General features: G+C 34.9%; 1 protein-coding gene across 2 annotated transcripts; it reads left to right on the top strand.

The window, feature by feature from the left end:
• The first annotated feature begins 930 nt into the window (after nucleotides 1–930).
• On the top strand, nucleotides 931–21863 carry LOC128679500 (ceramide synthase 6-like). Of its 2 annotated transcripts, XM_053761789.2 has the most exons (9): nucleotides 931–1248; nucleotides 2256–2376; nucleotides 6618–6638; nucleotides 16618–16839; nucleotides 18574–18795; nucleotides 19366–19484; nucleotides 20060–20204; nucleotides 20974–21080; nucleotides 21609–21747. In XM_053761789.2, the coding sequence occupies exons 1-9, from the start codon at nucleotides 1070–1072 to the stop codon at nucleotides 21616–21618; spliced, it is 1146 nt and encodes a 381-aa protein (XP_053617764.1). In that variant the 5' UTR covers nucleotides 931–1069; the 3' UTR covers nucleotides 21619–21747. The 2 variants fall into 2 exon arrangements, with proteins under 2 accessions (XP_053617764.1, XP_053617763.1); XM_053761788.2 differs by lacking the exon at nucleotides 6618–6638 and having other exon boundaries at nucleotides 933–1248; nucleotides 21609–21863.
• The last annotated feature ends 283 nt before the right edge of the window (nucleotides 21864–22146 follow it).

Below are 22146 nucleotides of genomic sequence, written 5' to 3' on the forward strand. Positions count from 1 at the left end.
TTTTCGACCGTTTACTGGCTCGAAAATTTTACAGCGTGAGGCGTGTCCCATAGTTTTCGAAGTTTTTTGATCTTATGAAAAACGATTTTTCCCAATATATCGGCAACCGAATATGCTACATTGCTGTATATTTTCACAAACGAATGCTTACATAATGAAAGGATTAATATAGTACTCTAAAATAAAGGTTTTAATCGTCATAGCAAAAGGCGGCAAAGCTTTTGTGTACCTAACATACAGTGTTCTCTGGCGGGATAAATGTGAAGTAATACTCCCTATTCCCTAATCACTATTGATAGGTTTGAACACGGGTTTGAAATCACCTGATTGTATCGATGCTGGCTGCGATATGTGTTCCCATTCTCCTCCCATGGATGTCACACGCACGAGATGACTAAGGGATTGATGATGAATAGTTGTCAGGCAGGCGGTTGAAGACTCGCAGACAAATCTTTAAAATGTTCAGGTTTCTAAATTTGGTTTTCAGATTCGGAAATCGAACCGCACTGACTCGTGGAAACGTGAAAGTTCCCAAAACTAACGTTCAATGTTTTATCAGTTCGGAAAAAGGGAAAAAGTAAGAAACGTATGAGACTTTTTGAAAGAGTATTCCGGTTTCTGAAATCGGATTCCTGTACGGAAACAGGTTAAGTGCGCCCGCGTCTAAAATTCGTATGTAATATTTTACTGAATACAAGTAACACTTTTGTATTGGATTCACAGTATGAAAAAAAACTGATGTATTACTGATAATCCCACAATAAATACTATCGATACTATTGTAGTCTATCGAATTGCAATCGATAGTTAGCTGTCGAGCGGCAACACTACACTACTACACCCTATGCGCCTACACCACAAACCAAACAAGCACACCACGGATTTTTTGTCAGCTGTCTTGCTTGTCATTTTCATTTTCGTCCATCACATCACATCTGTCATTTCATTCAGTCAACTTTTGTATTGGATTGGGGTTGTCGTGCCGTTGCCTGTTAGATTTTGGGTGTGTTATTTATGGGGTAATCAAGTGATAAGAAGACCGCGGATATTTTGATTATAAGTGTTGACAATGTTACGTTTTGTGCTCGACGCATTTTGGGATGATGGTCTTTGGTTGCCGCCAAATACAACTTGGGAGGACATAGCTCCTGGACCCGAAAAAGCTGTAGTTTATACTGATTATAGGCACCTCATATTTCCCATACCACTCGCATTCGTACTGATACTCCTGAGAAACTTATTAGAGAAGTAAGTAGTACATTTCTAACCCATAGATGCGTAGAATTTGTAATTGTTTTGACAATATCACATTATATATACAAAACTTTAATTTTCAGCACAAAATTCATGTGCTTAGTTTTTATATACTCTTTAGGGTCAACTTAAACGTGAAAAAGTGACATTGAATTGAATTGAAAGTATGTAGTGTGTGATAAACAATTCTCTACAACTATTTCATTACAAATTTGATAATTAAAAAATATTTTGGATCAGTTATGGATGTCTATTAAATTTAAGCACACTGTTACTTAGTGTTTTTCAAAAACATCACCAGGTCTTGTACATAGGCATTGTATTGAGCATTGTATAGCAGAACTACAGTTATTTTATGTGTACTACTTGTTTAAGCATTTTACAGTCTAATGAGTTCTAATTACCTGTGGCTGCTGGCTCTGTGTGCTCAATAAATACCTATTCGATCATGCAACAATTCTTAAGTGATAATTTAATTTTTTAAAATTGACTATAATTTTTTAAAGAATCAAATCACTGTTTCTTATAGAGGTTGTATCTGCTCATATTAACATTATATACATAAAATTATCATTTTTGTATCTATTATCAAAAAAATGTATTTTAATATAAGTGCTGCCTGATTGTATTATTTTTTATTTCTTTTGAAATAAAAATAAACTAATTACATATTTATCCTAGAATATCCAATAAGAATATTTAATAATAATTTCTTGAATGTAGGTAGGTATATCATGCTAACTAAATTTTAAGTAAAAATAATATAGTGTTTTATCATTGTTTTGTAATAGTTCTGCAAGTTTAGTTCTTAAATTGTAGCACATTTTTTTATTATCAAATTATATATATATATATATATATATATATATATATATATATATATATATATTTATATATATATATATATATATACATATACGCATATTATTTTAGTGCATAAGTACATAGTAGTTATAAGATTTATTATGAAATGAAATTTTTATTTAGTAATTTTTGTCTAGGTACTGGTTTGCCCCTTTTGGCAAGTCGCTAGGAATTAAGAATACAAGAGCAAAGAAAGCCTCCAATAACCCGCAGTTGGAGGCTGCATATCAGAAGTCATCAAAGATAAAGCATAAGCAGGTATGTGTCATCAATTTATCAATGTTTTTGTGAAAATTATGATATTTTTAAAATATTTGTATTTTTATTTATTTGTGTTTAGGTACCAGATGAAAATAAAAACTATAGCTATACCATATTCAAATAGTTTCCACTAGTCATAAGCAAGAATTGAAGTGTAATTTTTTATATAAAAATTCTTATACTTATGTTATATTATCCGAAAAACTTTCGGAGTTGGAGGAAAAGTTAAAAATTTTTGCCACAACTATAAATATTTATCTCCAATAAGTTTTAGTGTATGTTTCCAAGTAATTTTTAATATATTTTTGAAATAGCAATATGTTTAGTTAGCAAATGTTTTTTTTTTTTATAATCTAAAAAGTTGATCCTAACAAGGATCAACTTTTTAGATTATAAAAAAAAAACATCCTAAAATTATCAATTGCAAATTAAAAAGAAAACTAACTGATATCTATACATTATACCAAATGATTTTTAAGATTACATATTATAAAGTGAAGAGAAACATTCAAAATTTTCATTATTTATTTTAATTAGTAGAGCATACATGTTTTGGTTTGCCATTTTTTTTAATATTGACTGAAATGCCAATAAGTTGCCAGTAACATCATTTGTTTTGAAAGGATATATTTTTTGTAGAATTTGTCAACTCATATAATAAACAACCACATTCTAAATGTTTTTATTTTTTATGGATAGAATGTTATATGTTATTTGCATAGTAATTTGATTATGTATGTTGTATTGAAATTGTATGAGACATGCTGTGCATTGTGCTAGAGAAACAATAGGTATTAAAATTCGGAAGGTATTTTATCATTTAACATTTTTCAAACTATATTGCAGAGTCTAGAAATAATATCGCAAAAATTTGTAATACTGCTACTAATATTATAAATGCGAAAGTTTGTGTGGATGTATGTGTGTATGTTATGTTTGTTACTCTTTCACACAAAATCGACTACTAGACGGATTGTTATGAAGTTTGGTACACGGGTAGAATATAACTTGGATTAACACAAAGGATGTTTTTTATCTCGAAAATCCGAAAATTCTCCCGCGAAATTAAGGGGCGCAGCTAGTATAAATAATTTTTAAATAGTAGAACAAAAATACTACTGCAAAGTTTGAAATATGGCATGATAAATTCATGCCAAGTAGATAAAAATACTTGTGATAAAATATTTAAAAAAATACAGATATCTTCGTCGCCGGGACCGTCGATCTATTGCTAATCAATGATATCAGTTTTTATCAGTATCAAAGGCTATCCAGTACATGTCGCCTATTTGTTATTTTTATTATATTTATGATTATCACTATCAGCTACCGGAAGTAGACAGACTGGCGCTAAAATTTTAGTATAAAGTTTGTAAAACATAATCTCTGTGACAGATGACAAATAGCATGAAAATAATCTGTCTCTATCGCTCACATTTAGAATATATCGGTTTACCCTGCTGTCAAAGGGATCAAGCTGTATTTTACACTTTATAGTCTCGCTGTTGCGGTCTGATAATGATAGTTTTAAATATTGTCGCATGCCATTTTTCGTGTTGCGGGCTAAAACACTCTGAGTACAAGAAAGGGAATTAGATCCTTATCCTATCTCAAATTTGAGCCGAGCGTGAATGAGGTTTTCGTGACTAAAGAACAAACTGTCTATTACCGCACGCGACAAGCGGTGACAATCGTAAACGCTCTGTTTGCGCGTTCTAAGCTTGCCGTTTCGCGAGTCGAGCGTAGCGCCATCTGGTTCGTTGTATTGTAGATCGTTTGTGTGGCTTGTATAGTTCTTGCTTTTTTTTGAATAAAGAACTGTCTATTATGTCAGCTTCAAACTATACGCGAACAGTTCGCCAAATTTTGGCGTATTCGGTATAATTGCAGATTTTTCATTGCGGTAAATAATAGCAGTAATAGCACTCGATGTTCACGCATTCGTATCGGCGTTCGTTCGAGTTCGGCGAATGCGTTAGGCCTACATTAAGCTTACTGCTTACAATAAAGTGAGCCAGAATTAAATTTTGCAGAAGAATTAAAAAAAACCCATTAACCATAAATAATAATAAAAAAACCCATCTTTAGCAGGAATTGCCCAAAGTTATAGCTCCGCCACTGAGTCTACCTAATTAATATCGATGTTTGTTCAACCATTGTATGTGTGTAATCTATACTATTATTATAAAGAGGTGTTTGTGAGTTTGTATGTTTGAGGCGGGTAATCTCCGAAACCACCGAAGCGATTTCAAAAATTGTTTCACCATTAGAAAGGTACATTATCCAAGATTGCTATAGGCTATAATTTATCTTAAAATTCTCACGAGAGCGAAGCCCCGGGCAACATTTAGTGTTTTATAAAAGCTCTCTTTCATATACGTATGGGACTGTGGCGCCGCGAAGCGAAAAATAACTAAAAATAACCAGTAGTCCTGTCCGTCCGTCCTTCTTGTCCATATAAAACGACATTCACAAGAGGATATGGAGTGTCCCTATTACAGGGCGAAACAACATTACACATAAACACAAGTTCATTTGTTAGACAAATTAAAAAAAAACCCCGACTTTCTATATTCATTTCGCTACAACTTTTGAACGGCTAAAAAGATTTTAATAAGACATACCATCGCATAAAAATTGGCTATCAAATAAAAATAACCGCATCCAAATCGGTTCACTCGTTGATGAGCTACGGTACCACGTAGACATACAGAGACACTTACCGGTCAAACTTATAACACCACATTTTGCGTCGGGGGATTAAAAAAAATCTATATTGCTCGATTGATTATAGTTCATTGATAACGTAAGGTGAATAACCCTGGCTTATCAACAGTGATCACTTTCGTTGCAACAGTAAAATCAATCTTCTTTTATACAGGGTGTTACCTATACCTACAGGAGATTATTTTTAAAACCGTTGTTTTTGATGGCAGCTACCTAAGCCGCGAGGTCGCTGGTATTTTAATTTAATTTAAAAAATAATAATAACCAACCTGTATGTATATGTATATACGAATTGGTAAACGATACGTTAGGTAGATCCTTTGTGCGAAGTTCTATGTTAATATTAACACTTTAGAAGTAAACAACTAAGTGAACTTTAGTCGCTCTCTGTATTTAAGAAAACCTTACAAGCACGCTTTTTACTTGAAACTTCACGTAAAATTTACCCAAGCTATCTCGTTTCATCATTACAGTTACATTTTGAAACATTCTATATATTCGAAGGGGGAATTCAGTTTATCAATTCACTATGAAATATTTTATATTTGCGTTCGTTTATTTTACCAGTCAAACTAGATTTCCGGTCAAAATAATTTAAATTAGGCTAAACTGGTTAATACTAGAATGTTCTATTTCATCTCAGGATATAGGTATATGTTTATCTAGATATGTAAAACTAGGATATGTTTATTATCCACTCGAAACAGTCAGTTAGAATAGATATTATGCAAAATCAGATAATTTTCTGACCTTGTATGTTCCGCCAGGAGTCAAAACAATTGAATTCGCTTTATTTTATAAATATATTTATTAATAGTAATATAATTAGTACTGAATGATATAATTATACGAGTTATTAATGGTATATAAGTCTATTATACTATTATTTAATTATGAACTGGTGGACTGTAATTGTCTGAATAAATGTAATTTTATTTATCATATGTATAAGCAAGTTTATAAATCACTATGTCGGCAACTCTCTAATGAATTAATTAAATAAATTATAAGTAATATTTTAAATAAGCTAAGTACAGTCACAAGCACATCAAGTTACCCTGTATGAACCTCTATGGCATGGCAATAATAGCAGCGAGTTTGCAATGAATTTGTGTAGGTTGATGTGCTGTGCACTGTACCTACCTGGCTAATTGAATTATTTTATAAATCATACATTATATTATCCTGTTATGCATAAAAAAATTAAAACATTACTTTAAGCTAAAGTGTGTTTTGTCTCTTTCTGTCAATTCAAATATTATTAAGTGCGACTGTGACAAAACATACTTTAGCTTTAATTTATTTTTCTAATAACAGGATTGTGTCTAATATATTGTTTTATAAAGTGATTTATAAAAAGACGTCAAGATTTTATGTTAACTTTTAACTAGGTACCTAAACACACGCATTATAATTTACAGATATAGCAATGGAATTGTATTCTAAGCATAATGTTTATGTGCCGTAATCCAAGCTTGAAAATCCTATAACTGTGCTTCCTTTCTTTCCAGTTGTTTTTGTGCAAGAACAAGGTAACTAGCACTTTTTATGCACTGTATAATTTAAAAAAGTGACATATACTTTTAAAATATAGTTTCTGCACTGTTGTTGATATATTTTAAAAAAGGTGAAGTATACTTTAGTAATATAGTTCACTTTTTTTTTTGTCGTCATTTCGGTTCAGTTTAAATAAAAAAATAAAGATCGTATCTCAAATCTATGGGCGTGAAATTAAAAATAAAATTGTGCCCGATCAGTGCACGAGTGTCATTTTTAATATTATTTAAAAATTATTATCTATTCCGTGACCTTATAGAGGTCATAAAGACAATATAATTTATTAAAATTACATTAATTAAATGCACTGTATTTTCAAATGCATGTTACACCCCATTCTAAAGATTTGTACACACCACATATACACACACATTTTAAAGTGTAATATGCCACGTTCATGCTTAATTGGCACAAACAAACATATAAGTAGGTATATTGTAAAAGAAAATTCATAGTCATACACTAATCCATGTAATTAACTCATAAGAGGGCGGTCTGTATACAGATTAGCGCTTTTATCGCCAGGCCCATTGAGCAATAGCCGTTAAGAATGTCTAAATTAAAAAGAATTTCGCGTTCTAATTTCAAAAGCGAAATATGAGGTCTGGGGGTCTACTACATGTTCTGTAGAACATAAAAACGTACATGTTAAATCCCTTGGCAATGGTACATATATCCATACTAATATTACAAATGTGGATGTTTGTTGTTTGTCCTTCTTTCACGTCAAAACTGAGCATTTCAGGAGAGTTGGAGAGTGTCATAGGCTTATACTTTTGGCCACGAGCGGAGCCTTCTCGCTATCTGTCTGTATATATATGCTGAGATATTTAAAACTCGCGACGCGATTTTAATGCGGTTTTTTTTAAATAAATAGTGTTATTCCTGTAGAAGTTTTAGGTATAATTTATTATGGTTTTACTCGAGCGAAGCTGGGTCGAGCCGTTAATTGTTGTAGAAGGAATAATACTGACTGATTTTGAACCGTGATTGAAGTACATAATCATAGACAATTGATACCCGTATACTTTTAGACTAGCTCTATTCACCATGAATCGATTGATACAATTGGTTGATTAAAAAACCCTTCGTATTTATTTTTTTTCAATTCAATCGGCATTGGTAGTAAACAAGTTTGTTTGTTAGACAAATTTAACAAAAAACCGACTTTTAATATTCATTTCAAACATGGCTAAGAACACTCGGGATAAAATTATCTATGACATAAAAAAAACAAACAAAAATCGGTTCATCCGTTTGGGAGCTATGATGCCACAGACAGATACACAAATACACAGACAGACACATTAAACTTATAACACCCCTCTTTTTGCGTCGGGGATTAAAAAAACACACACACTACAAAACTTCTATCTTACATATTATAAAACAAAGTCCCCTGCCGTGTGTCTGTCTGTTTGCAATAAACTCAAAAACTACAGGATTTTCATGCGGTTTTTACCAATAGACTGTGTGATTCCTGATGAAGGTTTAGTTTTTTTTGTAGCAATGTGTGTGTTTACAATATAATGTCTTAATCACTTACATACGTAAATTTTAACTTACATTGTAAATAAAAACAAGACACATTAACCCTCTTCTTAATGCGATAATAAATACGGAATACTAATTTTATAGAAACAATTGCTTTTAAATTTAACTTTTTAGGTGAGACCTCGGTTATCTGTCACAGAAATAGAAATATTAAAAAAAATCGTTTACATGCTTCACCACTCCGACCTTCAGTCAGCCTGCAGTAACCTTTACCCAAATGGAAATTTGTAATTCTCAATTATTATTCTACTGTCATTTGTTTGACGTCAATTTTACGATCTAGAGTTTTCGTGGTATATAGTTACAGTCAACAGCACATCAACATACACCGAATTCATTGCAAAATCGCCGCTATTACCGCGCCATAAATGTGTAGGGTAACTTGATGTGCTGTTGACTGTACTGGCAACCTACAGCGTGTTTAGTTTTTATAGTTTATCTGTATATAAACGCGAAAGTTTGTCTGTATGTTCCGCTTTCACGGCTAAACCGCTGGACCGATTTTAATAATTTTAATCTAACAAACTTTGGTACCTATGTATGTAGTTAAAGATCTGTAGACATAGGCTACTTTTTTTTCAAAAATTAGCCTTCAAATTACTTTAATTTGAAAGTTTGTATGAAAATAGTGTCTGTTCCGCTTTCGCAGAGAATTCACGCGATCGAAGCTGCGCGCTAATCTAGTATCCCATAAAAATGTACGATCCCGAAGGTTCTATGCGGTATTCCCGGCTATAAAAATTAATTTACACCAATTTCTAAACAATGGGAACGTAGGCTACGTTCCCATTGTTTCCCGCTCACATGGGAAAAAATCGTTGATGTCAATGTTAGATCCTTATAATGTGGTAAGGTCTTTATTATTATTGTATTGGAACAACGGCAATAAAGACCAAGTGCTAGCCGCCATAAGGTCCCTTTTGATTTGGACGACGTTTTGATTGGAATAAAAAAAAAACTTTAAAAAAGCTTTTATTTAAACGCTCCAAAAAGAAAAAAGAAAATAAAATTTTCCTTTAAAATTTTTACTATCAACTTATAACCTCATTACATATACAATTTATAGTATGATCATAAAAACTTGTCGCGAGGTTTGCGTAAGTACCTATAAGTATTTTACTTAAATAAATAGGTACTAGTTTATTTCCACAAGTAATCCTCAGCTCATCGTGTATTGTCATCCAAACTAAACGTGTATACAAAATTTCAGCTCAATCGGTTGACGATATCTGCTTCAAAATTGAGTAGCAAGATTCCCCCGAACAAACATACATACATGCATACATTGCAAGTTAAATAAAAGCTTTTAAATATATACTAGCGACTTCGCTCAGGTAAAACTATAATATGTATAAATACACTATGTATTGGTGAGGACCATACAAAATTCCGTCCGGTAGTTTTTACAGACAGTACAGAGTTAGTACAGAGTTTTTGTAGTTCATACAGACAGACGCGATAGAGGGACTTTTATATCATGTTATTTATTTAACTATTTACTAGTTAACTGGGTAATTACCCAATAACTTTTTGTTTTATTTTATAATTTGTTTACGTATACAAGAGGTATGTCGAACACACAAACGCAATTTTGACATCCGTCAAAGTTACGTTCGTATGTTAATATACAACATCGTCTATCAAAATTTTGCAAAAACACAATGGCGTGATATTACACAACCAACATATTCATGGTGCGATAACTGAAATCATGAATATGAAAGGTTATTCGTAAAACGTTTTTGTAACAATTTTGTGAATACAACAAAAATTCATGTCCATAATAATAAAAAAACAAGTAAATTTTCATTCAGTCATTTATATCTCGCGGAGAAAATAAGCGGTTATTTTAAATAGTTGATATTTGATACTATATTAAGCACTTACCTCTTTTCGGAATGTGCGAAAAAGTATTTATTTATAAAGAAATTACTTATAAAAAACAATGGGTCCAATGAGTGATACAAAATGGGACGAAGCGGTAATAAAATAGTAAAATTTTCACACCGGGGCGAAGAAAGCATATAGGTAGTTTGGGATGAACGGTCAAATTTATTAGTGGGACAAAATTCGATATCGATCGAATCACGATATCGATTGGACGAAGAGGGACGAGGGAAGATAAAACCACTTTAGATGTTTATCGAAATGGCATATTTAGGCATTTAGACCATAGGTTAGTTTCCATTGAGTTTGGTATATACAACTAGGAACAAGACGGGCATTTTTTTATCCCGGAATTCTTACGAGATTCGTGGCTGCGATGTGTCGTTCTCGAAACTTTCGAGAATTCACCAAAAAGGAGCAGAAAAAGCAAGGGAATTTTTTGGAATTCCGTTGAGAAATTTATCTTGGCAATTATGGAAATTGTCAAGGGAGAAAATTTCCGAGAACGGAGAACTTCTCAGCGGCACATCAATATTCGTGGTGATAGACAAGACACGAAATGGACATCACTATTTAAATAACTATCATTATATAGGATAAAGCGGTGAAATTTGTAGCGGTGGTGGTGTAATGGTTAAGTCGCCCGCCTGTGGATCGAAAGGTCCGAGGTTTGAATCCTACTCGTGCCAAATGATTTTGTACACCAATCTGACTTATATACAGTAATTCATCAACCACCACTTATTTCCGGTGAAGGAAAACATCGTGAGGAAACCTGCACACTTGTTGATTATTATTAATTTATGTGTGAAATTGAGAAGGCAATGGCAAACCACTCCATTAATAATGCCAAGAAAGTTATTGTGTGCGTTTTATTCCACGTAATGACCACGACCCTCAGCCACGAGGAATACCACTATGAAGAAGATATAGGATAAAACAAAGTCGCTTCCCGCTGTCTATTTGTCTCTATGTATAGATCTTTAAAACTACGCAACAGATTACATATTGGATATATTAAATAATTACTGTGATTGTTGAGGAGGGTTTATGTATATAAGTTATTAAGGCTTTACCGGAGCGAAGCCGGGACGAACCGATAGTGTGCGATAAAAAAGTGTGTGTAATTTATCATACGTGTCGTTACTAAGCAGAAAGGCTTATCTTTGAAATTAGGACCAAATTCTTTTCATGACTAATGGATAGATAACATCCACAATGATTTCCTCGAGGCTACATTAAATTCTATTAATACCAGTAATAGTCTTCTGACCACCATATGGTTATGTACAATACGCTATCTACACGATCTAGAACAGGTGGACGATGAAGACAGACAAAGCCTAGGACGTAACGACATGCATTTTGACTTCAAACTTCAACTACTTCAGACTTCAACTTCTTGAAAAACATTTTGACTTCCATATAATTTTAGTATAGTATGGTATTGCTTAGCATTTTCCATAATCCTAACTAATATTATAAATGCTAAAGTTTTTTTTTTGTTTGTTTTGTTGCCTCTTCACGCTCTTATCTACTCAACCAATCTTGCATACATGTAGTTTGAAGTATGGAGAAGGATATAGGGTACCTTTCATCCCGCAAATTTAACGCTGGCGAAGCCGCGGGTAAAATCTAGTAGTATATACTTCGTTAATATTACCTTCGTGTCATCCAATCGTGAAGCTAATGTGATTTCCGGAGAGCCTGCTCCGGCCTTTAAGTATGACTTTTTTATAATCTAATTGTGATGTGAACATTTCTATGTTGCGGTTTTGCAGATTATATCGAGTCATAATAATATAATGATCCTTCTTATATCAAAGTGGTGGTTCTCTGAATGCATTGGTCGAGGTGGTTTCTCTTTGACGACCTCTGTGGCCTAATGGTCATCACGGGGAGTGCAGAGTTTGAACCCCGGCCAGGTCAAGATGGAAAATGAACCTTTTCTGATTGACCTGGATCTTGGATGTTTATCTATATGTATGTTATAATATATAGTCGTTGAGTTAGTAACCCATAACACAGGTCTCGAACTTACTTCGGGGCCAACTCAATCTGTGTGATTTGTCCATAAATGTTTATTTCTGACGTTGACCACCGTAGCTTCACCCGGGTAAAACTCCTGTCAATTCCTCACTTACGCTTCGTAGAAAAATATTATATTAAGAAAATATATCCCATCAAACTATAGCTGGTTGTCTGGAAGAGTTCCCTTAATGGGATAAATCTGTCATTGTATATAATTATCTTCAAAGTGTGTATGTACTTTTGACATGTGTTGTTTGTTACAATAGTACATGTATTACACATACTGTATCATGTCTTTATTCCTTGCGGGGTGGACAGAGCTAAGAGTTGCAAAACTCGAAGGCCACATTAAGATATCCTACAAATATAGAAATACCTGTTTTTTCGGCTTTTAAAGATTTGAAATTGACGTAACAGCGTCTAGGTCGTTAATGTGGCCCCAACCCAAATACTTAACATTCATTGTATACACATCCTTAGTACATCTGCACTCGCAGAACAATCACAACTGGTATTTAAGACAATCAGCGTTCATTGAGGTACACAATTAACGCCTAACGCGAAAATAGACCTTGAGTCTAAGTTCAGATGACCTATTTTTAAATTGCGCCATCGCGTACTCATATTTTAGTTGTGATTTTTTTTGAAATTGCTAGGGCTGTTGCTGCTTATTATAATGTTTTGTCTACGTCAATAGGTTTAAATGTTTTCTCGATTTCACTAATTGAATTTGATTCTCCAAATTCATTTACTGTGTTCGGTAGTCTAAAGAATTCAAATTTTAGATAATGAAAAACTGATAATGAATTAAGTTTAGTTTATTAGTGATTTTTCTAATAATAAAAGTAGCACGATATAGACAGAGCAGCGCGGGAAGAGAGACGTAGAAGGCGGGAAAAAACACGACTTGACGTTTGATTGTCTATTGTCAGAATAGGGTGCGTTCTATATTTCAACATTAATAGATCCCATTTGTCGAGAATGTTACAATCCTGACAATATAAATTTTTCAATGGATATTTTTCTACTTACCACACGATCGATGCCGCCGGCAAAGTTAATTTGATTATTTTTATTTATTATATCAAATTTACATCTAGCATTACGGGATCCTAATATGAAAAAAAAAGTTGTTTATATGGAGATCCACAAGGATTTGTCATAGGTCCACGCATGAATAGTGAATATATTAATAGATTTCAACAATCACGGACCTGTTTTTGTAATGATAACACGAAGATTGCTCATTAAATGAATAAATATTAATAGTACTGTAATCAATATGACAAACATGTGATTCATACAGATTAAATATTTGCAAAAAATGGTGACAAGTTGTACAACCATAATAGTAACGAGACCAAAGTTACCTGTCAATGTGGAATGAAACACGCGACGACTTTCTCGGCAATGTCAGTGGTTTTCCCATTTCCCTTCTGCATTTCTCACCAGCTGACAAATCGACTAGAGTGTAAGTTTCCTCACGATGTCGTCATCCACCGAATCCAATAGACACCGCGAAGGAATCTGTGCTAATATTATAAAGAGAAAATATTTATATTTTTGTTTGTAATGAATAAACTCAAAAGCTGCTGGGCCGATTTTGATGAAATTTGGCATAGAGATAGAAGAAACCTTCAGGAGTAACATAGGCTTTTTAATCAGTATGGGCCGCTAGTATATTTTTATAAAACTATTGTTTCAACCTGCTTCAAATAAGGACAATTTGTGTGTATGTTTTTTTTTTTTTTAAGTTTTATTGTCACCATATTTAGTACATCGTTTATTTGCTTATTTACAATGTTGTTTATCAATAGTCGCAAACTTCCATTTAAATTCCAAATTCATATATGTTCATACAATAGATTTATTGTAGCTAGATCACTTTAGTTTGATTATTATTTTCCTAGAATTGATCAAAGCAGTCAATACTTTATTTAAAACACTTTTTTGTCAAGCTTTCTTATTTATTGTTGGATAAAAAAAAAGGATGAAATGAACTTCGATTGCTTTCGAATCGTGTCCCGGGATCTATTAACAATGTTATGTTGTCACATTTGTGATATTCGAGACGTTTATTGTACAAATAGCCTGATACATAGAGTGAACATTTTTTTTCCCGGTAGATAAATTGATAATCATTCGTCGCTACTGTTAATTCAGGGATAGTCACATTTTGCCAGTTTACGAATCGTGTGATGGTTTATTGAGCATTTGGCAGTGGTCTGGTTTCATAAGGAAACTAAAAATTTTGATCACAATATGTATTTTGTTTTTTTTTTAAAGATATATAAACATGTTATTGAAAGCGATACATTAACTTGTCGATAAGTTGGTTCTTGACAGTTGTACCTGCCTGTCTGACGTGGCCAAAGAAATTTTCGAGACAATCTTTATTAGGACGTCTTGTAAACAATAAATTGAATTACTTGTAAAATCTCCATGAAGTTGTAAGAAAGACTTGATAAACTTGAAATCCGTGAAATAAATTCATGATACTTGTCCGTCTTCTCTTATTAATTTGAAATCTTTGAAAACTGTTATCCAAATATGTACAAAATTTTGTATCCATTCACTTCAAAATATGTTTTATCTCTGCTCACGGAACACGGTTTAGAAGCACTTAAGAAATCATATCCTAAATCCGAGATAAAGACGCATATGTCAATACCAATGTTTAGTAATGAGGTTAATTCGTCAATCCACTCATTTACGTTCAAATTACTATTACATTGAGACTGAAATGAATGAGCTATTGGTTGCTTCCGACTGTGCGTAATACCAGGAATCATTACAACAATCACGTACTTATCTGGTTCTTTTTTCTGAATTCCGTTAATTTCATGAAACCCGACAATTCTATCATTTCTTACGTCATAAAACAGATTAACCTACAGTCCACACATACACTGCAAACCTTTTCCTGCAGTCCCATATTGTCCACCTTGGTTTTTAATGCGCAAAGCAAACGTTCTTATACGTACCTAAAGGCTTAACTAGCTTTTGCAAGGTGACTAATAAAGGTAAACCAAACGTATTTGTAAGAAATCAGTACGCCTGGATCAGAGTAAAGAGTGTGAAAAATTTGCAAGCCTGGCTATGTCGGTTTCCACAATGACCGCGCGGCCATTACATCTATTTGCCATTTGATAATTTGGGACATACCTTTCGTAATCACACAATTTTAAAAAGTCTTTCTTTATTTACACCAAGTAGATCACACGTCTTTTGTTTTTCTTTTTTTTTTGCTTCACGCAGTTAGTGTCAATTTCCGCTTTCTTGGAGTGTCCGTTGAAAGGTGAAGTCGCGTTTGTGACGCTTTACTTTCATTATTAGTTTGTTTATTGGGAGCCGTCTGAATGCTGCCAGATGTTTGATATAGAAAAACATAAATTTCATTTGAAAAATAAAAATAAAAAACATTTGAGCTGGAACATGGTTCAGTTTTATGGTTTTATTATCCTGATTTTCTTGTGCCGTTACATTCCCGCGTTGGCGCGAACTTGCGCTGACATTAGGAGGCAAATTAAGCGTTGGAAATGCATTGTCGTATTAATATTTGTTGTTTTTATTTTTAGCAATAGAAGTATTAGATCTTTCGAAGTGATCCTCACATATTCTGTATCTTTGCCTTGTGTAATCGTCAATAATTTTAGATTTTCACAACATATTTCGCCTGAATAAAAAAATCTCAATTAGTGCAAGTTCCATTAGCATTATCTGGTCACGGAACTCTGATTATGCAAGAAAAAAGGTGTACAATAAACTGATATATACGTGAAGTTAAATCATAAAGAAGGGAGGTAAGTACCTAGGTACATTAGACCTGAAGTCGTCGGTGGCAACACCTTTTAGTTAGGTAGAAAAGTATAATAATTATTATGTGGTTTGATGTCTATTCGAAGGCCATCAATGCAATAAGTTTTTTTTTTTACAAAAATGACTATTTTGATTTTATTGTTGTCAGAAGAGATCTTACATTAAAATCTTAATATTACAAGTTTAAACAAATATTTCCGTCCACGGCTATCAGCCTGAAGTTCGCCGAACTGTGGGCGAAGTGCGGGTTTTCATTTCACTTCTCACCATCGAATCAATTCGAAGTTAGACGCAGCGAACCAGTCACATTCCGCCATTGTGACGCAACGACAACCACACTGCAATGTGATTGAAGATTGGTGAGAAGTGAAATGCAAACCCGCACTAACCACTCTGGTCGGATTCGACGTACATTGCTGGTTTTTCCTTGCTGTAATATAAAGCTTACATCTATAAGCAATGCACGTTAATTCGTTCACTACTCTTTCTCGTCTTAGCGTTTTCCCGGCTCCTTAGCCATTGAGCGTCGGAGCCCAGGGTCCGCTTTCCTACTTTTTCTTTTCCACTTCGCACGGTTTTCGGCCTCCATAGTTGTCAGACCTTTGGCACGCCTATCATCTTGTGGACTCGTAGGAACCATACTTAACAATCGATTACATTCAGGTTGCAGCCTTAGCGAAGCAGTTGGATCTAAGCGAGAGGCAAGTAGAGCGATGGCTGCGCCTGCGCCGCAGTCAAGACAAGCCGTCCACTCTAGTGAAGTTCTGCGAAAACTTATGGAGATGCACCTTCTACCTATACAACTTCTCGTTCGGCCTCTTCGTGCTGTGGGACAAGGTCTGGTTGTGGGACATAGACAACTGCTACGTCGGGTATCCACATCATGTAAGTAAGAAAATAAATGTTATTGCTACACTAGCTTTTGCCCGCGGCTCCGTCCGCGTTAATTTCCCACGGGAACAGTTATTTTTCCTTCCCAGTAAATCAAACTACACGTATATAAATTTCAAGAAGATCGCTCGGGTAGAAGAGCGTGACAGAGGTAACAAACAAACTTACTTTCGCATTTTATCTCTTAGATAGAAATAAAAAAATATTAGCAAATAAAACATGAGAACATACAAATAAAAGAGATTTAACCTACGCCTACATTATGCCTGGGCTTTTGTATTGGTCGGTCCCTACGCTTCCTCACATACATTTATCTACCTAGCGACCCTTCCCGGCTTTGTCCGTGTAAAAACATAATAAATTACCCTAAACCTTCATCTGGAATCACTCTATCTAATAAAAAGCCCGCATCAAAATCAGTTGCGTAGTTTTAAAGATTAAGCATATATAGCTGGACAGACGAAACGAAACTACTTTGTTATATACTGTATTGATTGATAGTGATGGGTCTTCAGTTTTATATAGGGTCTGTTACTGTGTACTGTTACGGTTTTTTAATTGGGCTATTTAGGCCAGCCGCATTCATTCGTGACTGACGACCGTCAGTCGACTATGTGACATGCGATGAATAAAAATCGTGGTTGCTAAGCTGATAGCTGAGGTGTACTTGGGATAGCTCAGAAATTGGACGGATTTCCAAAAGTTTTTCACTAATAGAAGGATCTAGAATATTTTACGGGGGCGAAACCATGAGCAAAGTTGGTAACAAAACAAATATAAAAAAGGGACAACGATGAAAAAACGCAATTAAATGCCTGCTTCACCGGTTGCTGATAAAGTATCTGATAGCCTATCAGACGTGGAGTAAATGTCTTGTCTGTTCGCGATAAACTCAAAAACGGCTGGATGCATTTTCATGCGGTTTTCACCATTAGATTCCAGAAATAGGTTTACGCGTATAATTTATTATGTTTTTACCCTAGCGAAACCGGGAAGGGCCGTTAGTATAACAATATAATGGATAAAATTGTTTGCTGATGTAAGAAATGCACTGTAATCCCATGTGTTAATTTAATACCCATGTTCAAAATTGACACTAAATGTTCAGTCACTTTTTGTGTCACAGTCTGTTTGCACACCTCGACCTCTTATTACCGTGTGTTTGCTTCAGTTAATCCACTGCTAATACTCTGCTCTGTGACGACATGAAAAGTTATCTTGCACTGAAATTAGTCGACTCTAGGTACATCTGCACTTGGGATTTGTGACTCAATAATGATTTACAAAGTTGCCAGCGAGTTGGCCCGCGTCATTTTCCGCAAGGTCGCATAGATTCGTCATGTCTGTCTGTCAGTCAGTGTGCTTTGGGGAATAATCATGTAATTAGTACCTTATTTCGGAACACAGTTGAAAGTTGGCACCTATTTTAGATAATATTCTGCGCACCTCATACTTTTTACATCCTCCTTCTTCGGTAGATTTCCTCACGGCTGCGGGTCGCGATCATTACGTGGAATGAAGCACACTTTTCAGCCACACTTTCTTGTCATTTATCTGTCTGTTCGCGATAAACTCAAAGACTACGATTTTCACTAACGGCTTTCCTACTTTTTCGTATCCACTTCGCACGGTTGCGCAGATCTGCGCAAGAATGTTTACACGTAACTATTGTTGTAAGGTGTTCCCGCGTACGAGGCTTTAAAAATAGATCTATTTATTTTATACCAGGGTGTAACGAACGACGTGTGGTGGTATTACATGGTGTCGTCCGCGTTCTACTGGTCGCTGACTATATCGCAGTTCTGGGACGTGCGCCGCAAGGACTTCTGGCAGATGTTCATCCACCACATCGCCGCTATAGCGTTGCTGAATTTCAGCTGGGTCTGCAACCTCCACCGGATCGGCACCCTGGTGCTCTTGTCGCATGACTGTGCCGATATCGTTTTAGAGGTAAAAAAAAAACAATTTGTAAAATACATTTATTTATTTTTTTATTATTTATTTATTTACATATTTATTTATTTATATACAAGTGCGAGTCAGCCTCCGCCAGTGACACCTGTCTATATTGACATTTGCTAGTTCCTTTTCGCTATCGCAGCCGCTGTGGTGGCGTTAGTCGATCAATGTTGCCAGCGCGCAATTGGATACCCTCAATTCAAATTACATTTTCTCAATTTACAGTGATATAACATCACGTCAAAAATCAACTTAAAACTAAGTCTACCGCCGACTACCAAAACGCAGATGAAGAACAAACTTCACCGCAACTTCTCCGACGACGTCATTAGCAAAACAACATGATAAAATTAACTAACCTGTCCTGTATGAGCCACTAATATATAAATGCGAAAGTTAAGATGTATCTACTGGACGGATTGTTATGAAATTTTGAAGACAGATATAATTACATTTTACAGTGTACCAAATTTCATAATTGGGTACTTTTTATCGCGCAATTCCCACGGGAGCGAAGCCCCAGGGCGTAGCTAATACTGTATAAATAAATAAATGTTCCAGGCCGCGAAAGCAGCCAAATATGCGAACTACCAAAAACTATGCGATGTTCTGTTTGCCGTGTTCACCATTATGTGGATCGCGACGCGCCTCGGAGTGTACCCATTTTATATCATTTGGAGGTAATGCTTTATTGTTTTGGCGCCAAAATGGTCCCAGATTATTGTAATTTGTAGCCATGTGCGATTATTGTCTAGTTTTATTATTATTGTCTAGTAGTTCAAAATTTATCGTCAAAAAATACATGTGAAGGTGTAAATTTCTAAAATGTTGACTTTGAAGTTTGTTTTATTGAAAGGGATTTTAGAAATCCCTAAGGAGGTGAATATAGTGTGTAAAATTTTAAATATTGACAGCGGCAAGTTTGACTAATTACTTTTTTTTTTAAATAAACAATTTATATCTTTGAACTACATTCAATGACTACTTTTGTGATCCCATTACACTTATTTTAAATAAATCAGATAATTACATGAAAATTACAATACAAAATAAATTTATTACCAATTAAAAAAAACAACAACAAAAGAATACATAACGCAAATTAGATTTTTTATATATATAAAAAAAAAACTACAAATCACGAAAAGTCATAGATTAAAAGTTTCTTGTTTTGATGTACCCAAGTAGTCTTTAGGAGGTTTTGCGTTTGATACCAGTAACCCAGTATAAATAATTTTTTTTAAATTATTTTCAGCACCCTCATCCGAGCCCCAATGTTGCTACCAATGTTCCCAGCATACCACATCTTCAACTCCCTGCTGTGTCTGCTACTAGCGTTACATTTAGTGTGGACGTGGCTCATACTCCAAGTGGCTTACAAGACTATCACTAGCGGCCAAGTGAGTTATCACTCAATATTGAACCTTATGTCTAGGTGACAAGGTTCATCGGTTATATTTACATCTTCAACTCCGTGCTGTGTCTGCTTCTAGCCTTCATTTAGTGTGGACGTGGCTCATACTCCAAGTGGCTTACAAGACCATCACTAGCGGCCAAGTGAGTTCTCACTCAATATTGAACCTTATGTCTAGGTGACAAGGTTCATCGGTTATATTTACATCTTCAACTCCGTGCTGTGTCTGCTTCTAGCCTTCATTTAGTGTGGACGTGGCTCATACTCCAAGTGGCTTACAAGACCATCACTAGCGGCCAAGTGAGTTCTCACTCAATATTGAACCTTATGTCTAGGTGACAAGGTTCATCGGTTATATTTACATCTTCAACTCCATGCTGTGTCTGCTTCTAGCCATAAATTTAGTGGTGAAAGTGGCTCATAACTTCATGTGGCACATGAGTTCTCACTCGATATTGACCCTTATGTCAAGGTAATAAGATTTATGCTATCGGCATGGTGTTGTCACAGACCGATTTACTAGTTCTTACTTTCTTACGCCTCCACGCTGGGTTATCGAGTAAGCTGTTGACGAAGAGCCGCAAAGACTGTAACTCTGTAACTGTAACTCTAACTCTTGAAAAAATCAATACAGATATCACGTTTTTCATATTTAGTGACAACCCTGACTGCATTGTCGACGCTGGCGGCTGTTTCGTCATCACCAAGGCCGTCGATATATGAGTCTCATTAAATGGTGTACTATTGTATTTCAGATGGAGGGCGACATCCGCAGCTCGAGCTCCGAGATCAGCGACAGTTCCAACGACCCCTCCAACCACAGCTCCCCCCACCGCGGAGACCACAACAATGTTCATAAAAAGTTAGTTTGGGTTGTTTATCGTGTCCCCCACGTTTTGTCCAAACAAAAATATTTTCCCAAAAAAAAAACTTTTCCCAAAAAAAAATTGTGTCCCATGGGGGTCAAAACGTTGTGATGACTCAGGGATTTTCCCCCCTGACTGAGGAAAAAGGGATCATTTTCTTCATGATTAATTTTATTATCAACGGCCCAACAATATCGTTCCCAAAGAGGGTTGACGTTAGACTGGCGGCCAGACATAAAATCACAGGGATATCTTCAAAATTTAAAAAATAATTTTACCCTGGCCCTGGTCTTCATAGCGTCACAGCAGCGAATGCAAATAGTAATACGCGAGAATGAGAGAAAGAGAGAGATGTATGGACGTGAAGGAGTAATAAACAAAGAAATACTTTGCATATAATGTACTAGCGACCCATCCATATCAAGAGTCATACTATAAAATCCGCAACCAAAAATCGGTAATAATATCGATTTTGAAAAAAAAAATTATTTGATATTACTATTACATAATTTGTTTATTTTCAGAGAAACATAGGACACGCTGCAGCCGCAGCCGGGGCTCGTCCCGTCTCGCTCGCACATCTACAACCGTCTTGTGCAAGACAAGGATAGCATGCTTCCTGTCTCTACCGCCACCAAGCAAACACTTGGCGCAGATCACGCGCTCTTAAATTACTTGAAGAAAATGCGTTTGCAATAATAATTTTGATTAATTTTGGTTTTTATCTTCAAATATCCACTCTAAATGACAGCCAATTATAGATCAAAGAAAAGAAAAAATTATAAATCAAGAAGTATAGAAGAACAAAATACAATAGTGATTTAATCAAATATATTCACCAACATTGTGACGACCGCGCTGAGATTCTGAATGCAGTTTATCAATAAAATCGATGGGTATACATTATTCTCATGAATATACACGAAAACGTGATGTGTTGTGAAAATGGAGTGAAAAATTCTTTATAGTTCCAACGCGCTACTAGCGCCACCTATCTTGAAATCTGTGATTATTGTGTGTGAAGTTGGTACCTATATCCGCAAAATATTTTTGCTGTGACGA

This window comes from Plodia interpunctella, chromosome 21, assembly GCF_027563975.2.
Source record: "Plodia interpunctella isolate USDA-ARS_2022_Savannah chromosome 21, ilPloInte3.2, whole genome shotgun sequence".
Lineage (NCBI taxonomy): Eukaryota > Metazoa > Arthropoda > Insecta > Lepidoptera > Pyralidae > Plodia > Plodia interpunctella.